The sequence below is a fragment of the Wasmannia auropunctata genome, unplaced genomic scaffold, assembly GCF_000956235.1.
Source record: "Wasmannia auropunctata unplaced genomic scaffold, wasmannia.A_1.0 LD335328.1, whole genome shotgun sequence".
Lineage (NCBI taxonomy): Eukaryota > Metazoa > Arthropoda > Insecta > Hymenoptera > Formicidae > Wasmannia > Wasmannia auropunctata.
In genome coordinates this window covers 77358-94242 of record NW_012027562.1, presented here as the reverse complement: position 1 = coordinate 94242, position 16885 = coordinate 77358, and the positions used below count along the sequence as shown (strand labels likewise).

The 16885-nt window shown below is 42.2% G+C and overlaps 4 protein-coding genes across 8 annotated transcripts; 3 read left to right on the top strand and 1 right to left on the bottom strand.

Moving 5' to 3' along the window:
* Positions 1 to 428: 428 nt before the first annotated feature.
* LOC105457234 (golgi-specific brefeldin A-resistance guanine nucleotide exchange factor 1) lies at positions 429 to 8749 on the bottom strand. Its single transcript, XM_011701787.1, has 15 exons — positions 8426 to 8749; positions 8017 to 8215; positions 7661 to 7888; positions 7480 to 7586; positions 6858 to 7395; positions 6405 to 6775; positions 6102 to 6279; positions 5911 to 6026; positions 5635 to 5826; positions 5217 to 5555; positions 4925 to 5133; positions 4609 to 4854; positions 4023 to 4521; positions 1815 to 3941; positions 429 to 1499 (listed from the first exon to the last, which is right to left on the bottom strand). The coding sequence occupies exons 1-15, from the start codon at positions 8549 to 8551 to the stop codon at positions 1398 to 1400; spliced, it is 5577 nt and encodes a 1858-aa protein (XP_011700089.1). The 5' UTR covers positions 8552 to 8749; the 3' UTR covers positions 429 to 1397.
* A 110-nt stretch (positions 8750 to 8859) lies between these two features.
* On the top strand, positions 8860 to 11729 carry LOC105457228 (glutaredoxin-C4-like). Of its 5 annotated transcripts, none has more exons than XM_011701776.1 (3): positions 8860 to 9534; positions 10747 to 10864; positions 11416 to 11729. In XM_011701776.1, exons 1-3 carry the CDS (start codon positions 9380 to 9382, stop codon positions 11611 to 11613), a joined length of 471 nt encoding a protein of 156 aa, XP_011700078.1. In that variant the 5' UTR covers positions 8860 to 9379; the 3' UTR covers positions 11614 to 11729. The 5 variants fall into 5 exon arrangements, with proteins under 5 accessions (XP_011700078.1, XP_011700082.1, XP_011700079.1 ...); XM_011701780.1 differs by having other exon boundaries at positions 9443 to 9534; positions 10721 to 10864; XM_011701777.1 differs by lacking the exon at positions 8860 to 9534 and adding an exon at positions 9711 to 10001 and having other exon boundaries at positions 10721 to 10864.
* A 799-nt stretch (positions 11730 to 12528) lies between these two features.
* Positions 12529 to 14686, top strand: LOC105457227 (group XIIA secretory phospholipase A2). The gene is made up of 3 exons (XM_011701775.1): positions 12529 to 12887; positions 13479 to 13546; positions 14052 to 14686. Exons 1-3 carry the CDS (start codon positions 12653 to 12655, stop codon positions 14367 to 14369), a joined length of 621 nt encoding a protein of 206 aa, XP_011700077.1. The 5' UTR covers positions 12529 to 12652; the 3' UTR covers positions 14370 to 14686.
* Positions 14687 to 14756: 70 nt separating this feature from the next.
* On the top strand, positions 14757 to 16205 carry LOC105457225 (high mobility group protein homolog TDP-1-like). Its single transcript, XM_011701774.1, has 3 exons — positions 14757 to 14982; positions 15379 to 15684; positions 15970 to 16205. Exons 1-3 carry the CDS (start codon positions 14924 to 14926, stop codon positions 16019 to 16021), a joined length of 417 nt encoding a protein of 138 aa, XP_011700076.1. The 5' UTR covers positions 14757 to 14923; the 3' UTR covers positions 16022 to 16205.
* Positions 16206 to 16885: the final 680 nt, after the last annotated feature.

Here is a 16885-nt window from a genome sequence, read left to right as displayed (position 1 = left end):
AAAGGTAACGAGGGGGGAAGAAAACGAAAGAAAGGGAGATAATGACTGCAAATGAAATGTGTTCGCAGTAATAATTTACGATAATCTTGAATTGTATTAAAATGCAACATCGACACGCAGCCCCTGCGCAATCAATACTAATTCTCAATATTGCGCAACAGTATATTGATTAATATTTATAGTGATATCAATGTTACATCTATACGTCAGTATTACTTAGAATATACAGCACACCTCCGTATCGCGTCATAAAATTAATAGCTAATATCCGTTCTGATATTAATATACTATATTAGTATTTATATATTAATTAATGCAATAACATATACTACATCCATGTCGCATTAATAATATTGATCGTGCGGGGACTGCTTTATTTACTGGATATTCTTTGGCTCCGGGGACATGAACATGATACATATTATAAATCTCTTCTTATTCATTATATTTGCATATGTACAGATTGGTTTTTACGATACTGAGCGAATGAAGAAACATTCGAATTGCGTTAAAAGTATAAGTTACAAATAGCGGCTATAAAACCAATGTAATTTCGTAGAGAGAGTTTAGCTATCGACGTTAACAAACGCACACATACAGGATGTCTTTTACTGATTTTTCTTTTACCCGTCTCTGTTTCGTGATACGGGAACACGACATCTGGCAAGATCAACTTCCGAATATTTTTACAACTCAAATTGAGCTCAGCGAAATCGCAACGGTTTCCTTGATACTTGTTTAGCGAAATCATTGTCAATTATTAATTCGGCACTCTCTACGAATCGTATTGCACATGTACGTGTCTAACATATGTATTCATGCAGACATGAGAGAAGAATTCTTACCTGTGTAGTAGTAGAATTTGTAAATGCTTAAGGGGAATTTGTATGGATCGATATTGCGCACCATTTCTACGTAAAACACATGCAACACCATAAAATATCAATGATAAGGAACTGATCGGTCGTTTTTTTTTTTCTTCAAAATGATTTGGCGTACGCATTTGGCTTGTTCGCGAAGAGCTCCTCTCGTCCGTAATGCAAAAAGAATTCAAAAATTGAAATACGACATATCGAGTGTTAGGAGTGGTGCCGAGAGCTGTATCGTCGCTATTATTGCTAAGATTATACGACGTACGATAATCTTAACAATAATGCATGCATATATATATATAGTACATATATATATATATTATTACATATATATATATGTATATAATTTGTATATAACGAGTGCTTTCCAAATATACAAACCAAAGATACAACGATTCTGCGGCTACGTTCATTCTCCTCTGTCCTATGATCAATCACTCACGTTAGTGTTCTACACGGAACACGATCACGCAGATGTAGAAATGTTTTATATAATACAATTTATACATAGGAAATGTACAGTGGTCAAGGATTAGTGACGACGAAGAGGAGATCCGCCGCCGGATCCTCGTTAAAATACGCCGCGGAGTTAAACGTCGTCGCCCCCGTGGAATCTACTGTCATCGTCTGCAAACAAAACATTCGGTTACGTTCTACAATGTTCTACTTTGGAAGACTATCTAATTCCTTTCCGAGTACACTATCAAGCTACGGATGTTCATATTTTGATTTCTCACAATTGCAAGTGCGCTCGCGAAACGTTAGATTTATTTTCAAACATCATTTTCGTTAATAAATCTTTATGTTACTGATCATTGCATTAGTTTAGCATTACTCGCGAAAGAATTAAATCGTTTAATCGAGGCAAAGCGTTTCCAGGAGTCAATCGACCTGGGCGATTGACTCCTCGAGATCCTGTCAAGATGCAAGACATTGATTCACCTCAGATGGATCCACGCGGTACGGGGAATTTTCCGTCGCCGGATGCTGATACTGCTGCGCCGACTGCACATGCTGCGTACACTGTTGCTGCATCAGCATCTGTTGCTGCACTTGCTGCTCCTGCTGCTGCTTCCACTCCTCGTATTTTCTCATCGCGAGTATCAGATCGCGATTCTCGTCTGTCGAACCAGCATTTTGCGTCACGTTCTTCGTCAACTTGTCGTGCTCCTCCTCGCCTGGCGGCACCAACTGTTGCTGTTGCTGCTCCTGTTGATGCTGCTGTCGTTCGTCCATCTTTTCGGTCAAGGGGTTCGCCGAGTAGCAAATGTCGAAGAAACTCTGAGCCGTTGGTTGCACCGCGACAGGACTGGATACGCTGGGCGCCGGCTGGCTAACCAGGGTGATCACTTGCTGCGTCTCCTTACCCTCGGTATTGTACATCAACGTCGGTAACGGTACTGGAACCGGAACCCCGCTAGACTGCGCAGAGTTCAGAATGTCCACCGGCTGCGTCACTGTCTTCGTATCTGCGTTACTCTCGTTGGAGCACTCGACGTCAGCCGAAGGGGAAATACTTTCCGGTTGCGGCGCTATAGATCCCGAAAAAGACAGCGGCTGCTGCTGGCCGACCAAGCTGATGACTTGCGGCTGCGGCGGCGGTTGCGGCGGCGGCAGTACCGCGACGGGCGGCTCCGGGAAGAGCTCCGCTTTCAAGTTCGGCAGAAACGCATCGATCGCCCTCCACGTGGGCGCCCAGAGATTGGAACTCGGCGCCAGAACGTTGGCCGACGACATCACCAGCAGCATATTTTTCAGCGATTCGGGAATCGCCTCGAACAGGAGCTCGCTGTTGTCGGCGTGCATGTACGCGCGCAGAAGCTCCAGCACGGTTAACCACAGCGGCAGGAAACCGGGTAGAGTTAGCAGCGGAGTCAGATGATGAAGAAATACCTTGGAGAGTAACATCGCGGCCCTGACCCTCGTTTCCTCGACGCCGATCGGATCGTTGGACGCGATCGGACCCAGCAATTGCGCCAGCAGCGGGAACAGCACCTCCTCCAGACACTGCGACCACTCTATCGCGGTCAGCTGCGCCAAGTCATGCGCCAGCAAGGTGCTTTGAAGATACGTGATCGCTGCCGTGCGCACCGGTCTGCGGGCGTCGCAACAGAGTCGCGCGATACCCTGCAGCAGCGGTCGCCAGGCTTGCGGCCACAGGGATATACCGTCGTCGATGCTACCTTCCTCCGCCCACCATCGGAACACCTGCGCGATTCTCGTGTGCAGCGTGTGCATCAGCTCCAGTAGTTGCCCCGGGCACTGTTGATAGCCAGCCGACTCCTCCGTGGAGTTGCATACTCTGTTTCGTTTGCCCGCGCATTGCAGCACCGCCTCAGCAAACGTTCTCACGCAATTGACGCACAGATCGAAATTGAACGGTGTTACATGCGCCATATCGCGCACCAGGAAGTTCAGACTCTCGCAGCATTTGACGAACGCCGCCGAGTCGTGCAGCTGTAGATCGCGCGCCAGCACTATCGTGTCAGCGGCTACCGGTAGCGGTGCCTCGGTACCGGTCGGCGAGACTAACACCCATTCCGGCACCGGACTGATAGGCCTGGGATCCAGGACCGACGCGCGGGCGTTCGATGTTTCGTCTAGGACCGTGTTGGACCGCTTGGGCGCCAATGCGCCGGCACCCGCGCACTCCAGCAGGCTAAATACCACCTTCCAATCTTCCGCGCTATGGATGTTTGCGGCGCCCGTTTTCAGTAGTTCGAACAGACCGTAGGCGATTTGTCGTGCCAACGGCGCGGTCGTCGCGGACGGCAAGTGGGTCAGAGGCAGTAGAGGAGACAGACACGCAAACTCTTCTCCGCGTAAAAGCCTGATAGCCAATCTCAGCATGCCCACGGCAACTCTCTCGAGCAAATAAGGATGGTTCTCGCGTGCCGCCACCGTTAACAGCCGATCCAGGTGACTCTGGACTACGGGCCAGATGCATGTTACTCTGTCACGATTCTGTATAGTCACTTCTAGCAGTAGCTCCAGTAGAAATATAGATATATCCTCGTCGTTAGGATTCACCGATACCAAAGCACCAACGAGAGAATTGAGCGATTCACTCTGCAAAATAACGAGAATTGGAGATTAGAAAAATAAATATATTAAAACCACAGCTCAAATAATCACATATCGTCGAGTTACCTGAAAGAATTTGCTTTCGTCTATGATTTCTTTGAGATAACAATTGGCAATGAACTCTACGGCCTTCTTTCGCGCGGTCGCCTCAGCGGGATGTGGCAGACGCGACGTGTCCATAGCGATGTAGGAATAAAAGGTGGAAAGTATGCCTTGATCACCCGGGGAAGCCTTGGGCGTGGTCGGTTCCCGGAGTAGAGATATTTTGCCGGACGGGTCGATGAAGTCCTCCGCCTCCGTGAGATTTTTCGGTAACAATCTTGCCTCGTACAGCGACTGCAGACAATCGATGATGTTCTTCCAAGACGCTCTCAGAGCGTCCCCGTGTAAATGCGTGATCTTGAAGAGAGTGCGAGCAGCCATTTGGGACTTTGAGCTTCCGCCGAGATGTAAAACCACTTGCTCGGACTTCCCGCCGATTATCAGGCCCGTGAACTTGCAGAGGCTCACTATGAGCGTGTCCAAGTCGCTGCACATGCTGTGATAGGCACTGATCGCCGCGCAACTGAGAGAGAGAGAGAATGACAAGCTAATATAGAGATGTAGCTAGAGTATAGAAATAAATTTATTATAGATAGCAAAATAAACAAACCTAAGGAATGTTTGAGCGACTTTGCGCTGCAACGATCTGTCCGGCGCTTTATCGTAAGCTCGACAAAGAGCACTCACAATGGGACCCCACGCGTGCTCGGCCAGATCTTTATCGATAAATTCGCCAGAATTGCCTACTTTCAAGTACATACTTTCAAGCCCGGAGCCTCTTCTCAGTAGAACCTTCCATAAATAATTTTCTTTTACTATCCCAGTTTGTTCGGCCGGCATTACGATTTCTTCCCCTCTGCACAACAAAATTTATAAATTAAAATGACACATGATGTACATCTAATTTGAATATTTGTAACACTTACTTTATTGAGGTATATATCTCGTCGAGCATATCTTGATCAAAATCGGCGCCGCCGTTAACTTTGTTCAAATTCTTCTTAAAGTCATCGACAGTCATCGGATTATTTTGCCTCTTTACATTATAATTGTGCTGATCGACATTTAACATGATGACCGCATAAGCTAATGTAAAGGCGGCATCGGCCGAAGCAAACGGTCTACCATTGCTATCCTAAACACAGCAACAATTTATTATTTTACCTTCGCGTCTATGTTATTTTTAATAAATGCTAGAATATATGTGTGTATACGCACATGCCAATGCTCGGCAAATTTCTCGAGTACGTGAGATATCAGAGGGGCTTCCCCGGGTAGCCTGAACGATTCCAGATAAAGTCGCAATGCCTTATCGATTCGAGTATTTTTCAAGTCAAAATTACGAAGCACGAAATAATTGAGTATGTTCGTGTTGTCCTTCTTGCTGATGTATTCGCCGATCGCTTTCTTATCTAAACCAGGATTCTCTCTTAGAAGCTTTGCGATTTTTTCAGGATCCGCGTGGCCTGGAGTACCGCCCAGCAGACCGTGCTCCGCAAGTTTCGCGATACCCTCCCGCGGATTCTCGTTGAACTTTTCCGTGCCGAGAACCAACCACTAGAAAATAAAAAAAGAGAGAGAAACTTAATTCGTCGTAATTGCGTCAGGAAATTAAGTGGAAAAACGGAACACCTACCCGCTTGTTCGCTTTTATAGCGAGCAAGTCTTCACGCGTGGGCAGATGTGACGACGCCTCGTGACGCGACGGTTTGCACAATTCCTTGCAACCTTTGCAGCGAATCTCCATGCCGATGATCAGCATCATTATGGCTTCCAAGGAGATCAGTTGCATGGTATGCATACCAGTGGTCATCGGTAGAGAAACATTCTGAGAGAAAATATTAAAGACTCTGTACACTTTCCAATTTCTTTCCGATATATTAATTTATATACGTAAAAAAAAGAAATTTACCTTCGAAAACATTTTCATAAGTTCCTCGTACAAGTTCGTGGAATAAAGTCCGCAATCGTAATTTAAATATAATTCAGCGGGCAGGCCGGGTATTCTCCACAATCTTACTATAGCCTCTGCAAATAATATAGAAATTAAATTTATACCGCCAATATATATATTGCACGATATATAAAATTGAAACACATTACCAAGCGCCAATTCCCGTTGTTCGTATGATATTCTATTAGACTCAGAGACAACTATTTCCATTAATTTAGTTACATAATGCTCCAGTTGAAATTTTAGGTGTTCTCGTTGCGACTCAAACAGCAAGTACGATACTTGAAGATTTACAGCGAGGATCGACAATCTGTCTGTTCCAAGTAGCTGAAACATAAATGCAATATTCATAATAAGTAATACATATTCACAATAAATAATACATATTCATCGTCTATGTCTTCATTAACGATCGGCATTGAATACACAGCTCTACTGTTAGTTTCTCTTACCAAGATTAGATTCCTACACAGGTCGTCCTTGGCGAGCGCGAGTAGGGACGAGAAATTAGATATAGCGTCGGCGGCGATCTCCAACGCTACTTGCAACAAGCTAAGGCCCAGGTGTGTCATAATTTCATTGTTCTGCTTGTCGAGGGGACTGCACAGGGAGATGAGAAATCTGAACAATTCACGGACGCACAACGCGCCGTACGGCGCCCGCTGTTGCAACGTAATGAATCGGACACCCTGGCTATTCACGTACTCCTCGATTTGCTCAGCTTCTTTCATTTTAGACACCCTAGACACGTTCTCGTCTATTGACAAGTCTTCCACGCTACCAGTCGGAGATTGGGCTAAATCGATGCTTTTTTCTTCGTCACCTATACGAAAAAATATATATATAAAAACTTAGAAATTAAGATTTCTTTAAAAATAGCAAAAAGAACAAATAGCGAAAAGTACCTTGATTTTCTGAGATAGACTGTTTAATGGAGGATTCGGACTCATCGGTGATTTTCTGATCAGCCGCATCTTCCTTCTCTACACTCTTATTTTCTGTTGTAGCTGCAATTTTATTTTCTACATTGGTATTTTCAGATGCGCTATTTGCCTCGACCGTTTCTATCTCGTTTTTAATGTCTTTGTTGCTTCCATCTTTATCAATTTCCTGCTTCTTATTGGCCTCCTGATTATCCGCCGCTTTGACACAGTCATTTACATCTTTAGTGATATCTTTGTTAATATTAATCTTGCCCTCACTCTTCTCGTCCTCGTTTTTATCAACACTTCCATGATTCAACGACCCCTGCATGTCAACGATATTGCCGACCGGCGAAACGGGTGTGGTGGCCAAGTGACCAGCTCGTATTTTGTCAACCGAACTTGAAATGTGCTCCTTGTCGTCAATGTCATCCGTGATAGACTTGGATTTTTGCTTCGTATAACTTTTGTGTTTTCTATTCTTGCTACGAGTATTCTCAATGCTGTTTGTTCTCATTTTCTGTCAAAAGTTATGTTGTTTCAAATGTAGAATGTCGTTTCTTCTTTTATACACTTTAAATCACGCTTATTATACAAAACTTACTTTCATATTCGGCAAGACTCTCGTATCGTCGACAAATTGAGGTAACCTGGTGAACAGGTGTTGAACCATATCCCTCAGGCAATGCTCCGCCGTTTTTCTAAGTATTTCTGCGAAAAACATCTTATTACGACGCGCACTCGCAATTTGTCAGCGGAAATATGTGAAAACCGCTACAACTCACCGCTGAGACGCGTCTCAAAACATATCCTGAAGCAACTCAGCATAATTTCGCATACGCTTTCGTTGGAGAGATAATTGCCAGCGGGCGACAGCATGAGGGCTCTCAGTACTTGCAGGACTCTCATGAGAACCACCCCGTCACCGGACGCGTCGGCGCCCACGAACCTCGCGTGTGTGACAGCATCCGCCACGGCTTCCACGCAAGTTGCCACGGCAGGATGATTGGAATCTAAAAAAAAAAAGCAGTATATATGTTACAATATTGAAATATATCGTATACTTCTTGTCTTGTAAATATATAGTACATATTTACAAAATAAAAAGATACGAATTTTTGGTGTCATAATTGAGACTGACCAACGAGACCATAAGAAATTATCTTATTGACAGCCGACAGCGCTAGACTAGTGACAGGTCCCGTAGTTTCTTCAGATCTTATGATTTCCAGAAAGGGAGTGAGAAAAACTGCGGGCTCCAATTGGGACAGATCTCTATGCTCGTTTAACACCTCCTTCAGGGTACTCAGGCCCTTCATGAGAGTGTCCTGATCGTCGTCCTGGAAATTAAATTACACAATTAGGGCACAAATCTTCCGAGACAGTCGCCTCCAGTTGATCGTCATGGTAGATCTATTAATACAAATTTGAGGTGTCTACCAGACACACTAAATTCTACAACCTGTTTGATTTGATTAGAAGCTAAATGTCTAAAATTGTCTCGCTCGTGGGAACAGCTGGGCGTAAGGGGACACGGGGGATTCTCTAACCTGGTGAGAGTGCGACGACCACCGGACGCCCCGTCGCATCGCCGTCACCAGGAGGTACACCTCGCCCTCGACGACGTACAGGCCGCCCCTACAGGGGGGGCCCGCGGGCCTCGCGGTTCTGTTCATCCTCGCGCGGATCTCCACGTTACGCCATAACAGGATTCCGAGAGATACCGTACAGCACGGCCGGAACAAACTCGATCACCGGACGTGTCAGCGAAAATCAGAATTCCATTAGATCGTCGAGGTGACGTACTGTGAACTGTCGTGGTGCAGTCAGCCACTTCCCACCACACCACCGCCAACCTCCAACACTTCCAACGCGATAACCATCGACTTACCGACTACCGTCAACCACCACGTCGATCTACGAATCTCGCCGTTAAAGCGCCGGCGTCGCCGACGACGTTCGATTAGTCGATACGCGTGCCAGCAACGTCAAACGTGAGAACGTCGCTTCGCAGGCCCGTCGTATTTGCGTATCTTTTTACCAACAGGTTAATTTTCGCGAGAAGATTGAGCCTGAAATTTTAAGTCTGTCGCTATACCGAATCGCGTCGAAAGTCTATCTGAAAGACACTGAAAGGATATAATCGGCAGTCTCGAAATTCCGACAATCCGAGGAATTCTTGCCTTATCTCAATACTTATTTTAAGGCAAATTCAACCAAATTCTGGACCGATTAATTCGATCAATGATTATATAATTCATCAAATAAAAATTTAACGCGGAAATAGTAATTTTTGTCCTTTAATCGTTTTAACGTATGGAAAATAAGATTAAATTATGAGATTACGCGGTTAAAAATTTTGTTCTAAGCGATTTTGCCGCCTGAACCGTTCGTCAATTAAGTTAATTAGGAGTTTAATTTCTCTCCTTCTCACAAATTGTAACTTTCTCGAGCGCGTTTTCCTCTATATTAGCGACACCGCTCGTCGTTAACGCCTCGTGTAAATGAGACTTGACGCTAACCGCCGATCAGCCGCAGCATCCGCACTTGTCAGTGGACGGATTTCCCTCGCTTCTCGTTTCTTCGACGATTTGTTTAGTAGACAGCCGATACCTGCAGTGACATATACTCTTAAAGTTACGTCAGCCGTAAATTCGAGGTAAGGACGAATCCGAGCGAATTAAGGTGTCCTTTGATCGCCTGACGTTTGCCACGTTATAGCCACGTAACCGTAAACCGCTACCTGCAACTTATACCTGGCGTTCCAGTCCGCAAACAGATCAATTATTATCGAGTTTCTTTTGTATGTACTCGTGCACCCGCGCATTGCCGTTGTCTTTACTTATGCACGAATGTAGGACATCCGCTGCTGTTCCGTTTCTCACTCATCGACTATTATTGTTTTTGTTTTTATCCTGATCGCGAAAAGCGGTCGGAGACTCGAGAGAGACCAGAGCTGTCCGTAAAACGACGACGTTCTTGTTGATTTTACAATACTGTCAAAATCGGCAAGATATTATGGCATGATCAGCTATACGAAACAATTATCTAACAAGTCGAGATTCTCACTGTCTTTTGAGTAAATATTTGATGATGGATCACACGGCCGATTTGGAGGTTAGCCAGGTTAGCTTAGCAAGGTTATGAAACTTGCCTAATCTGCACGTGTACGTTTATATGTTGTCGCATGTTAAATGTAAATACAGATACTTGTTCAAACTGATGCCGAGGATGCATCCTATAACGACTATATAATTTATATAACTACAGTTGAAAAGTACTTAAAAAAAAAAAAATATAGACTGCGTGATCCAGATGTAACGATAATTATATTTCGCTCCAATTGATGAGAAAGAATTGACAAAAGAAATGATTTAAGTCCATTAAATTAATATATTTATTTATAATTTTATTCGGACAATGCGAATGTAAAGTGAATGCTGCATGAATAATTGGTGTAATGTATATAATTGTCGGGAGAGCGACTGATCTCGATTCAACGTCCGATATCCAGTAAACAAGAGAATTTTGTTAGGAGACATATAATTATCGTATCCAGAGCTCTTGCGTGTCCATTTAACTATCAATGTAGATTTTACTAGTTCAACTAGAAAAACAATTGAGGAATGAGTTGAACTGAGAAAATCTACGCATTGGTGGAAAATGGACATTGGGACGCAACGAGTTCTCCATCAGACACGATCCGGACATTGGACAGTGTGGACGTCGGACGCGATTCGAATCGCGTCGATGATTGAACTGCGAAAGCGTTCAATTAACGCGCGGAGCACGTGCGCGGCTAGTAAAAGGCGCCGAGGCATAATCGAGCGAAATGATCCCTTTAGCTCAATAGAATGGGTTCGGTTTCCAGCGCGACAAAGAGGACTATCATGCCGTCGACGCGAGATCTCGTCAGCGACTTCATCGCGAAGGACTCGGTCGTCATATTCTCCAAAACGTCCTGTCCTTACTGCAAAATGGCCAAGAAGGTACCTCCATATATTATGCTCTCTGTTGCCCACATGAGATTCATTCTAATTTTCACTCGCGAAACATTATACGAAACATTGCAAAACACTTGTGAACACTTGTGAAAATAAGTAAACGATTACGTCACGTGGCAAGTGGCCACATCGATGCATTTATAATTTGTTGAGGCATGCTTGTGGAATTAAAGAAATATTCGCAGCATTCATGTGTTTTGGAGAATTAATCGGTTTTTTTTTATTTTCTTCAAGTTAATTTTTTATTTTTATTTTCAATCTGCCTTCATTTTATGTATATCAACGTTCCTCTTCGTGACTTTAAAATATTATAACATTAAAAATTGCCTGTTTTACGCTAATTTAGATTTTGATAAAATCATAACGTGTTTTCTACATTGCAGTAAATAAATATAAATATAATTTACTATTTAAATTACTATATTTATATTACTAATTATATTAATAACAGTATAATTAGTAACAAATTGTTATTGATTTATCGAAATAATTTATTTATCTGTTTCATTCAGTAATTTAATCAAATTTTTATGCAGGTATTCGACTCCTTGAAGAAACCTTATACGGCGATAGAGTTAGACGATAGGGATGATGCACAGGAGATACAAGACATATTAAATGAAATAACTGGCGCCAGAACAGTGCCCAGGGTATTCCTTAACGGAGTGTGCTTAGGAGGCGGTACCGACGTGAAGAAATTATACGACAGCGGCGAGCTCGAAAAAAAATTTTGAATTTTCATTGTCGAAGCATGATCTTATTGCGTAAATACTTAATACGTATATAATATATTGCTCGCAACAAGAAGCAAGAAAAAAATCTATTTCAACACGAAAATATAAAACAAAATAAATAAAATACAATACCTATGGTGATATAAGAGAGAAGAAAGATATCTTGAATGAATTTTTATTTCAATCCTGCTTTCATTGATTGTGTTTTTTTTTAACTAGAAATTAATAAAAGCAGATACGATTTCGTAAATATTGACTAATTTCAGTCTTACAATAATTAAATTAATAGCGTCCACTAAAATTAATTATATTAATGGAAAACAGCTTGTAAAATCAATTGTATTTAGGATCTAAATGTCTAAATCTCCAATTGACTTAAACTAATAGATATATACTGATTCAATTAATTGAATAGATTTACGGCAAAATTTAAAAAAAACGGGAAAATTTTTTAATTTAATTTACCTTTAATCTTCTATTTTGTGTAAACAAAAGAAAATTCGTAATTCCATCCATATTAACAAAAGCTATATTATTCGACGAGTTAATCGGTGTGATTAAATAAATTGCAATGCGGTCAAAATCGTCCTTATAAGAACCAATTATGATTGACAAAACTGATACATAGAATCTACACAAGGAAGTCGCGTTTTGCCACATTTATCGGTTGAATTACGGCTAATTAGATATTTGCATTGGATGGAAAATTACGCGTGTTTCATGCACGATGTGACAAAGTATAAAAAAAAAAACAAGGCCCGTCTTTGGTCAGCTGTTCTTTCCGCACTGCTCTCCTCGCAAATCGATCGTATCAATCTTGTCGCAGAAAGATGTTATTAGCGTAAGCGAAAAAGAATCTGAGCTAAGGCGCGGTAATCCGAGTCGATGCCGTCGTCAACACGGGGCACCACGTGCCCACCTCGATGACGGCGGTGATGGCCGGCCACGCACACGCCCGTCTAAAAATACACGGCAGTCCGGTGAGAGCCGCCCGATCACGCGTCGATCCGGGGCCGACCGGCCGAGGAGCGTGGAAGAGATGGATCTGTCGCGGTATCGCAAGATCATAATCTACGTGTTGACATTCCTGGCGTACGCCTGGTCCGGCTACGGCTCCGGATTGCTGACGAATCTGCGGGACGCCGTGCTGGCGGCGGAGACGGTATTCCAGGACCTCTTCGCCAACGCCATAACCGTGGCGAAGAAGATCAAGGACATACACGAGGTGTTCGACGCGGCCGTGGAGGAGCACTGCGTCTTCGAGTGTCCCGAAGGTGCGTATCCCTCCTAGACGCCAATCTCCATCTGTTCATATCTATCTGTCAACATCCCGGTTATCAGGTTATTCTCCAACGGCGCGTCGCCATTGGTCAATTCCCTTGATCGATTCGCGCAGATGTCGCGGTCCTCTCTCTCTCTCTCTCTCTCTCTCTCTCTCTCTAACTTTTAATTACATCTTTTACCTAACCTCTTTCCGAGATTTTTGTGGTGGCTTCGACCAAACTCCAATTAACTGAATGAGTGATTGAATCTTATCTTTACGTTAAATAACAAAATATTAATTCTATTCTTGTAAGAAAATAATGTTGACATAATTTGACAAGTTAATCGCAGATTAGCGGAGCTTGATCGAGGTCCACTCAATTGATTTTTGCGCGTCTCTATAATTTTGCGAATGAAATAAGACCTGTCTCTCTCCAATTGCCATTTTGTTACGCTGTTTATTAAAAAAAAAAATTATAAAAATATACTTTTTTTTGAGCGCACAAATGTGACACTCGACGGCTGACATGGTGCGTTGTGATTGGACAGGCGGCGCGTTACGATTAGACAAAGTGGCGTATTATTCAAACCATTCATTTCAGGATCCACGCCGAAGGCAGATTGGAATCACAAGCCGCAGAGTGACGGATGCGGTTCCCTCGGTATCCAGGTGTGTTTCCCCGGAAGGATATATAAGTGATAAATGATTGATATACAATTTTTATAGTAACGAAAATTTTTGTCGCGTTTTTTACATTTGTCAATTAATCGCACGAACAGTGTGTGTCTCGTCGATTATAATTTAATATGTAAATTTGTCGATTATTAACAATTTCTCTAATTTGACAATAATTTACAATCTTATCAGTCAACAATTGAATTTATAATGTAAATTATAATAAGTTACCTAGTCACTTAATACAAATCTAAAATTGAATAACATCTTTAAGATGTCCTTTAGACATTTCTGCGAAAACTATCTAAAAATGTTTAAAAGACGTCTTAAAGATGTCTTTGTGTTGTCTGGACAGCGCTTGTAATTTATTTTAATCGGGTTTGTAATTTAATTTGCGACGTTAATTGAAGTCACTACCTATTCTGCAATGTTTAGCTTGTGACATTCTTATAATTATATTAATTATACGGCTGTTATAAATTGTTACAAATATTCGTAGGTGAACCAGGAATACCTTCCGCTCACCGAAATGACGAAGTGCTGCGACGTCCACGACATTTGCTACGATACTTGCAACACGGACAAGGAGAAGTGCGATCTGGAATTCAAAAGATGTCTCTACAGATATTGTGACACGTATCAGAGCACCGGCATCGTCAACACGTGTAAAGCCGCGGCCAAGACCCTCTTCACGGGGACGATCACGCTGGGTTGCAAGAGCTTCCTCGACGCCCAGAAACAGGCCTGCTACTGTCCCGGCAAGTTGAACAAAAGCAAGAAATCGAAGAAACCAGCGCAAGCCGGCGGGGATTTATAGCGTTATGTAATATAGAAATAACAATACGATATAAGTATACGGTATATTTATACAAAGCGTATTAAATAGAATAGAAATTTGTATCGACCCTCCGGCAAACAAAAGATTTTTGTAATGCCGTTATCCTATAGTGTAATTTGTAGGAAGTCTTAGATTAAATGTGAAAAATGTCGAATTTTATATAAAAGAAAAAAAATAGGAAGCTACGTTTCTCTTGTTATGATTATAATTGTTACTAATTTAATTTAACGTTATATATGTAAAGCGCATGGAGTGGATAAGAGATACATACAGTATTAAATTGATTGTGAAATGAATTGCGAAGGATTGAGAATGATTCCCTCTTGTAATACCAATGCAAGTGATACCAAAATCGTGTTTGTCTTTTGAAAAAACAGTGGACGATCTTGCGCGATACAAATGTCAATGTGACAATTGTTCCCGGATAAAAATTACCGTGCCGGGACCGGTGTGAATGATAAATAATAAATTGTCAAGTGACGCTGTAATTGTCGGGACAGTCGCGTCGACACTACCGTAAAAATCAGACGGAAATGGGAAACGTCAATTCCGCGCAACCTCCAAAGTTTCAGAAAGATCGGAAAGAGGACAAGTAAGATAATTTCTACTTTATGACGGAGTGGCATCTGATCTAACTCCGAATTTTTTATTCATCCTTGGCATGTGACACACAAGCTTATTCGAGCCACTAATTTACCACTTTGAATTTTAATGTCAGAAACGATAAAAAATATACGCATGATTTTCTCGCCATCTGTATCTATGCGAAATTTTTTAACTAAATTTCTCTTTTTTTTAATTTATATATAATTTTTATAGAAAAAGCGAGTTTTTCAATTATAATAGTTATTAATTATAGAAACGTAAAAACGCAAGAATTGTTTGTGCTTCTGACGTTGTAATATACAGAATGTAGGTATTGAAATTTATATCGACGAGATCAATGAGGCACGCAAAAGCGTACTTTGCAGTTTCGCCTTTCACGTAGCGCAGATACCGGAAAAGGGAGACAACCGGCGAGCGGAAGTGACAAAGCCACCGGTCAGAGTTCACAGAGCCAAAGGGACAGGCACAATGCCCGGCCTCGAGCGACGAATCCTTTCATCATTTTCTTCCTGCGACTTCGCAGCAAGAAGCCGAACGAGCATGTCACCGTGATAGCGCGGGCTGCGGGGAAACTGTGGTCCCGGATGACTCCCGAGGAGAGAAAGAAGTACGTGGATCTTGCCAACGAGGAGAAGAAACGGCGTCAGGAGAGAAAACGGAAGAGAAAACGTTCGTTCACGCATTCGAGGTAACCCATGAAAAAGAGATGAGAGTAATGACACATACATTATTATAAAGTATAAATTTAACTATGTTACTAAACTAAAGTATACTAACTAAAGTATAAATTAAACCAAGATAACCGTCTAAGATAAAAGTGGACTAAGCCCATAAAAATTACAAAGTTCAAGAAGCTATAATTTTCACGTCTAATCTAGTAATAAAGTATAGGAGTGCAATTCGTAAAATTTAAGAGGATATGTATCTCCCACGATATATCATACAAATTATGGACTTATTCACTTTTGCTCAGAATCCTACAAATACAAGCTAGAGATCTGATCGCATTCCTATGTTCAGGATGAAGTAACAAAGCTTGTAGAGGATCTGTTCACGCGCAAGAAGGTGAATCTTGCACGCAACACATCGTGATATGTGGCACCTGGAAACGATCAAAGATGCGATCACGTATTTTTGATTTCTTTTTTATTTGTTAGTAGTCTTTTTTAGATCTATGTACAATAAATATTGATGTATTTTTATACATTATTAATTATCTTATCATTCAATTACTCTAAGCTAGGCGATCTGCCGTTTTTCTTTCGTTTTTCTTTTCGTTCTCTCGTCTGAAAAAATTAAACTCGTAACGTTTCGTACCATAAATATATTATTTTTTTTTTGTTGTCGTCACGACCGTTCCGCGAAGCGTCGCCCACAACGAGGGAGGGAAACTACGCGGTTCGGGGGGGGGGGGCAATGTGTTCGGGATAACGTGGACAACACGTGCGGGTTTCACGCTACACGTTGTTCCTCTTTCCTTCACTTCGCGAAGGGAAATCGACGTACGCGCACGCTTCCTCTCGCGATATCTTCGATACAAAAAATAATTTCGGCACGAGTCTCGCGACGCTTCGTGGAAGGGCCTGATTGCGCGCGCTCCGTTATTCTTTCCGAAAACTATAGAGCTACCCTCTCGCGATATTAGATAATAAAAACATACAATATGAATACCGAACGAATGTGTGACATCATGCATATGACAATTAAAATATAACGCATGATTACGCTTCCTGTGTGAGGCTGTGTGTGTGTGTGTATGTGTGTGTGCGTGCGTGTGAATGAATGTCCGTTGTGTGTATGTGTATGTGTCATCATCTGTCCAATAGTAGTGATTAATGATAATAATAATGATAACAATTAATAAAAATTATGTAAACGATGGCGCTGAC

What these genes read in the sequence shown, in the direction of transcription:
- LOC105457234 (XM_011701787.1), bottom strand. Translation starts at nt 8,551, where the DNA reads ATGAACAGAACCGCGAGGCCCGCGGGCCCCCCCTGTAGGGGCGGCCTG. An exon ending in TGTGTAGGAATCTAATCTTG is followed by an intron (nt 6,280 to 6,404) that starts GTAAGAGAAACT and finishes TTTATGTTTCAG; the next exon opens with CTACTTGGAACAGACAGATT. An exon ending in GAGATATATACCTCAATAAA is followed by an intron (nt 4,855 to 4,924) that starts GTAAGTGTTACA and finishes TTTGTTGTGCAG; the next exon opens with AGGGGAAGAAATCGTAATGC.
- LOC105457228 (XM_011701776.1), top strand. Translation starts at nt 9,380, where the DNA reads ATGAGACTTGACGCTAACCGCCGATCAGCCGCAGCATCCGCACTTGTC. An exon ending in ACGTCAGCCGTAAATTCGAG is followed by an intron (nt 9,535 to 10,746) that starts GTAAGGACGAAT and finishes TTCGGTTTCCAG; the next exon opens with CGCGACAAAGAGGACTATCA. An exon ending in ACTGCAAAATGGCCAAGAAG is followed by an intron (nt 10,865 to 11,415) that starts GTACCTCCATAT and finishes ATTTTTATGCAG; the next exon opens with GTATTCGACTCCTTGAAGAA.
- LOC105457227 (XM_011701775.1), top strand. Translation starts at nt 12,653, where the DNA reads ATGGATCTGTCGCGGTATCGCAAGATCATAATCTACGTGTTGACATTC. An exon ending in CGTCTTCGAGTGTCCCGAAG is followed by an intron (nt 12,888 to 13,478) that starts GTGCGTATCCCT and finishes CATTCATTTCAG; the next exon opens with GATCCACGCCGAAGGCAGAT. An exon ending in GCGGTTCCCTCGGTATCCAG is followed by an intron (nt 13,547 to 14,051) that starts GTGTGTTTCCCC and finishes AAATATTCGTAG; the next exon opens with GTGAACCAGGAATACCTTCC.
- LOC105457225 (XM_011701774.1), top strand. Translation starts at nt 14,924, where the DNA reads ATGGGAAACGTCAATTCCGCGCAACCTCCAAAGTTTCAGAAAGATCGG. An exon ending in AAAGATCGGAAAGAGGACAA is followed by an intron (nt 14,983 to 15,378) that starts GTAAGATAATTT and finishes CCTTTCACGTAG; the next exon opens with CGCAGATACCGGAAAAGGGA. An exon ending in CGTTCGTTCACGCATTCGAG is followed by an intron (nt 15,685 to 15,969) that starts GTAACCCATGAA and finishes ACTTTTGCTCAG; the next exon opens with AATCCTACAAATACAAGCTA.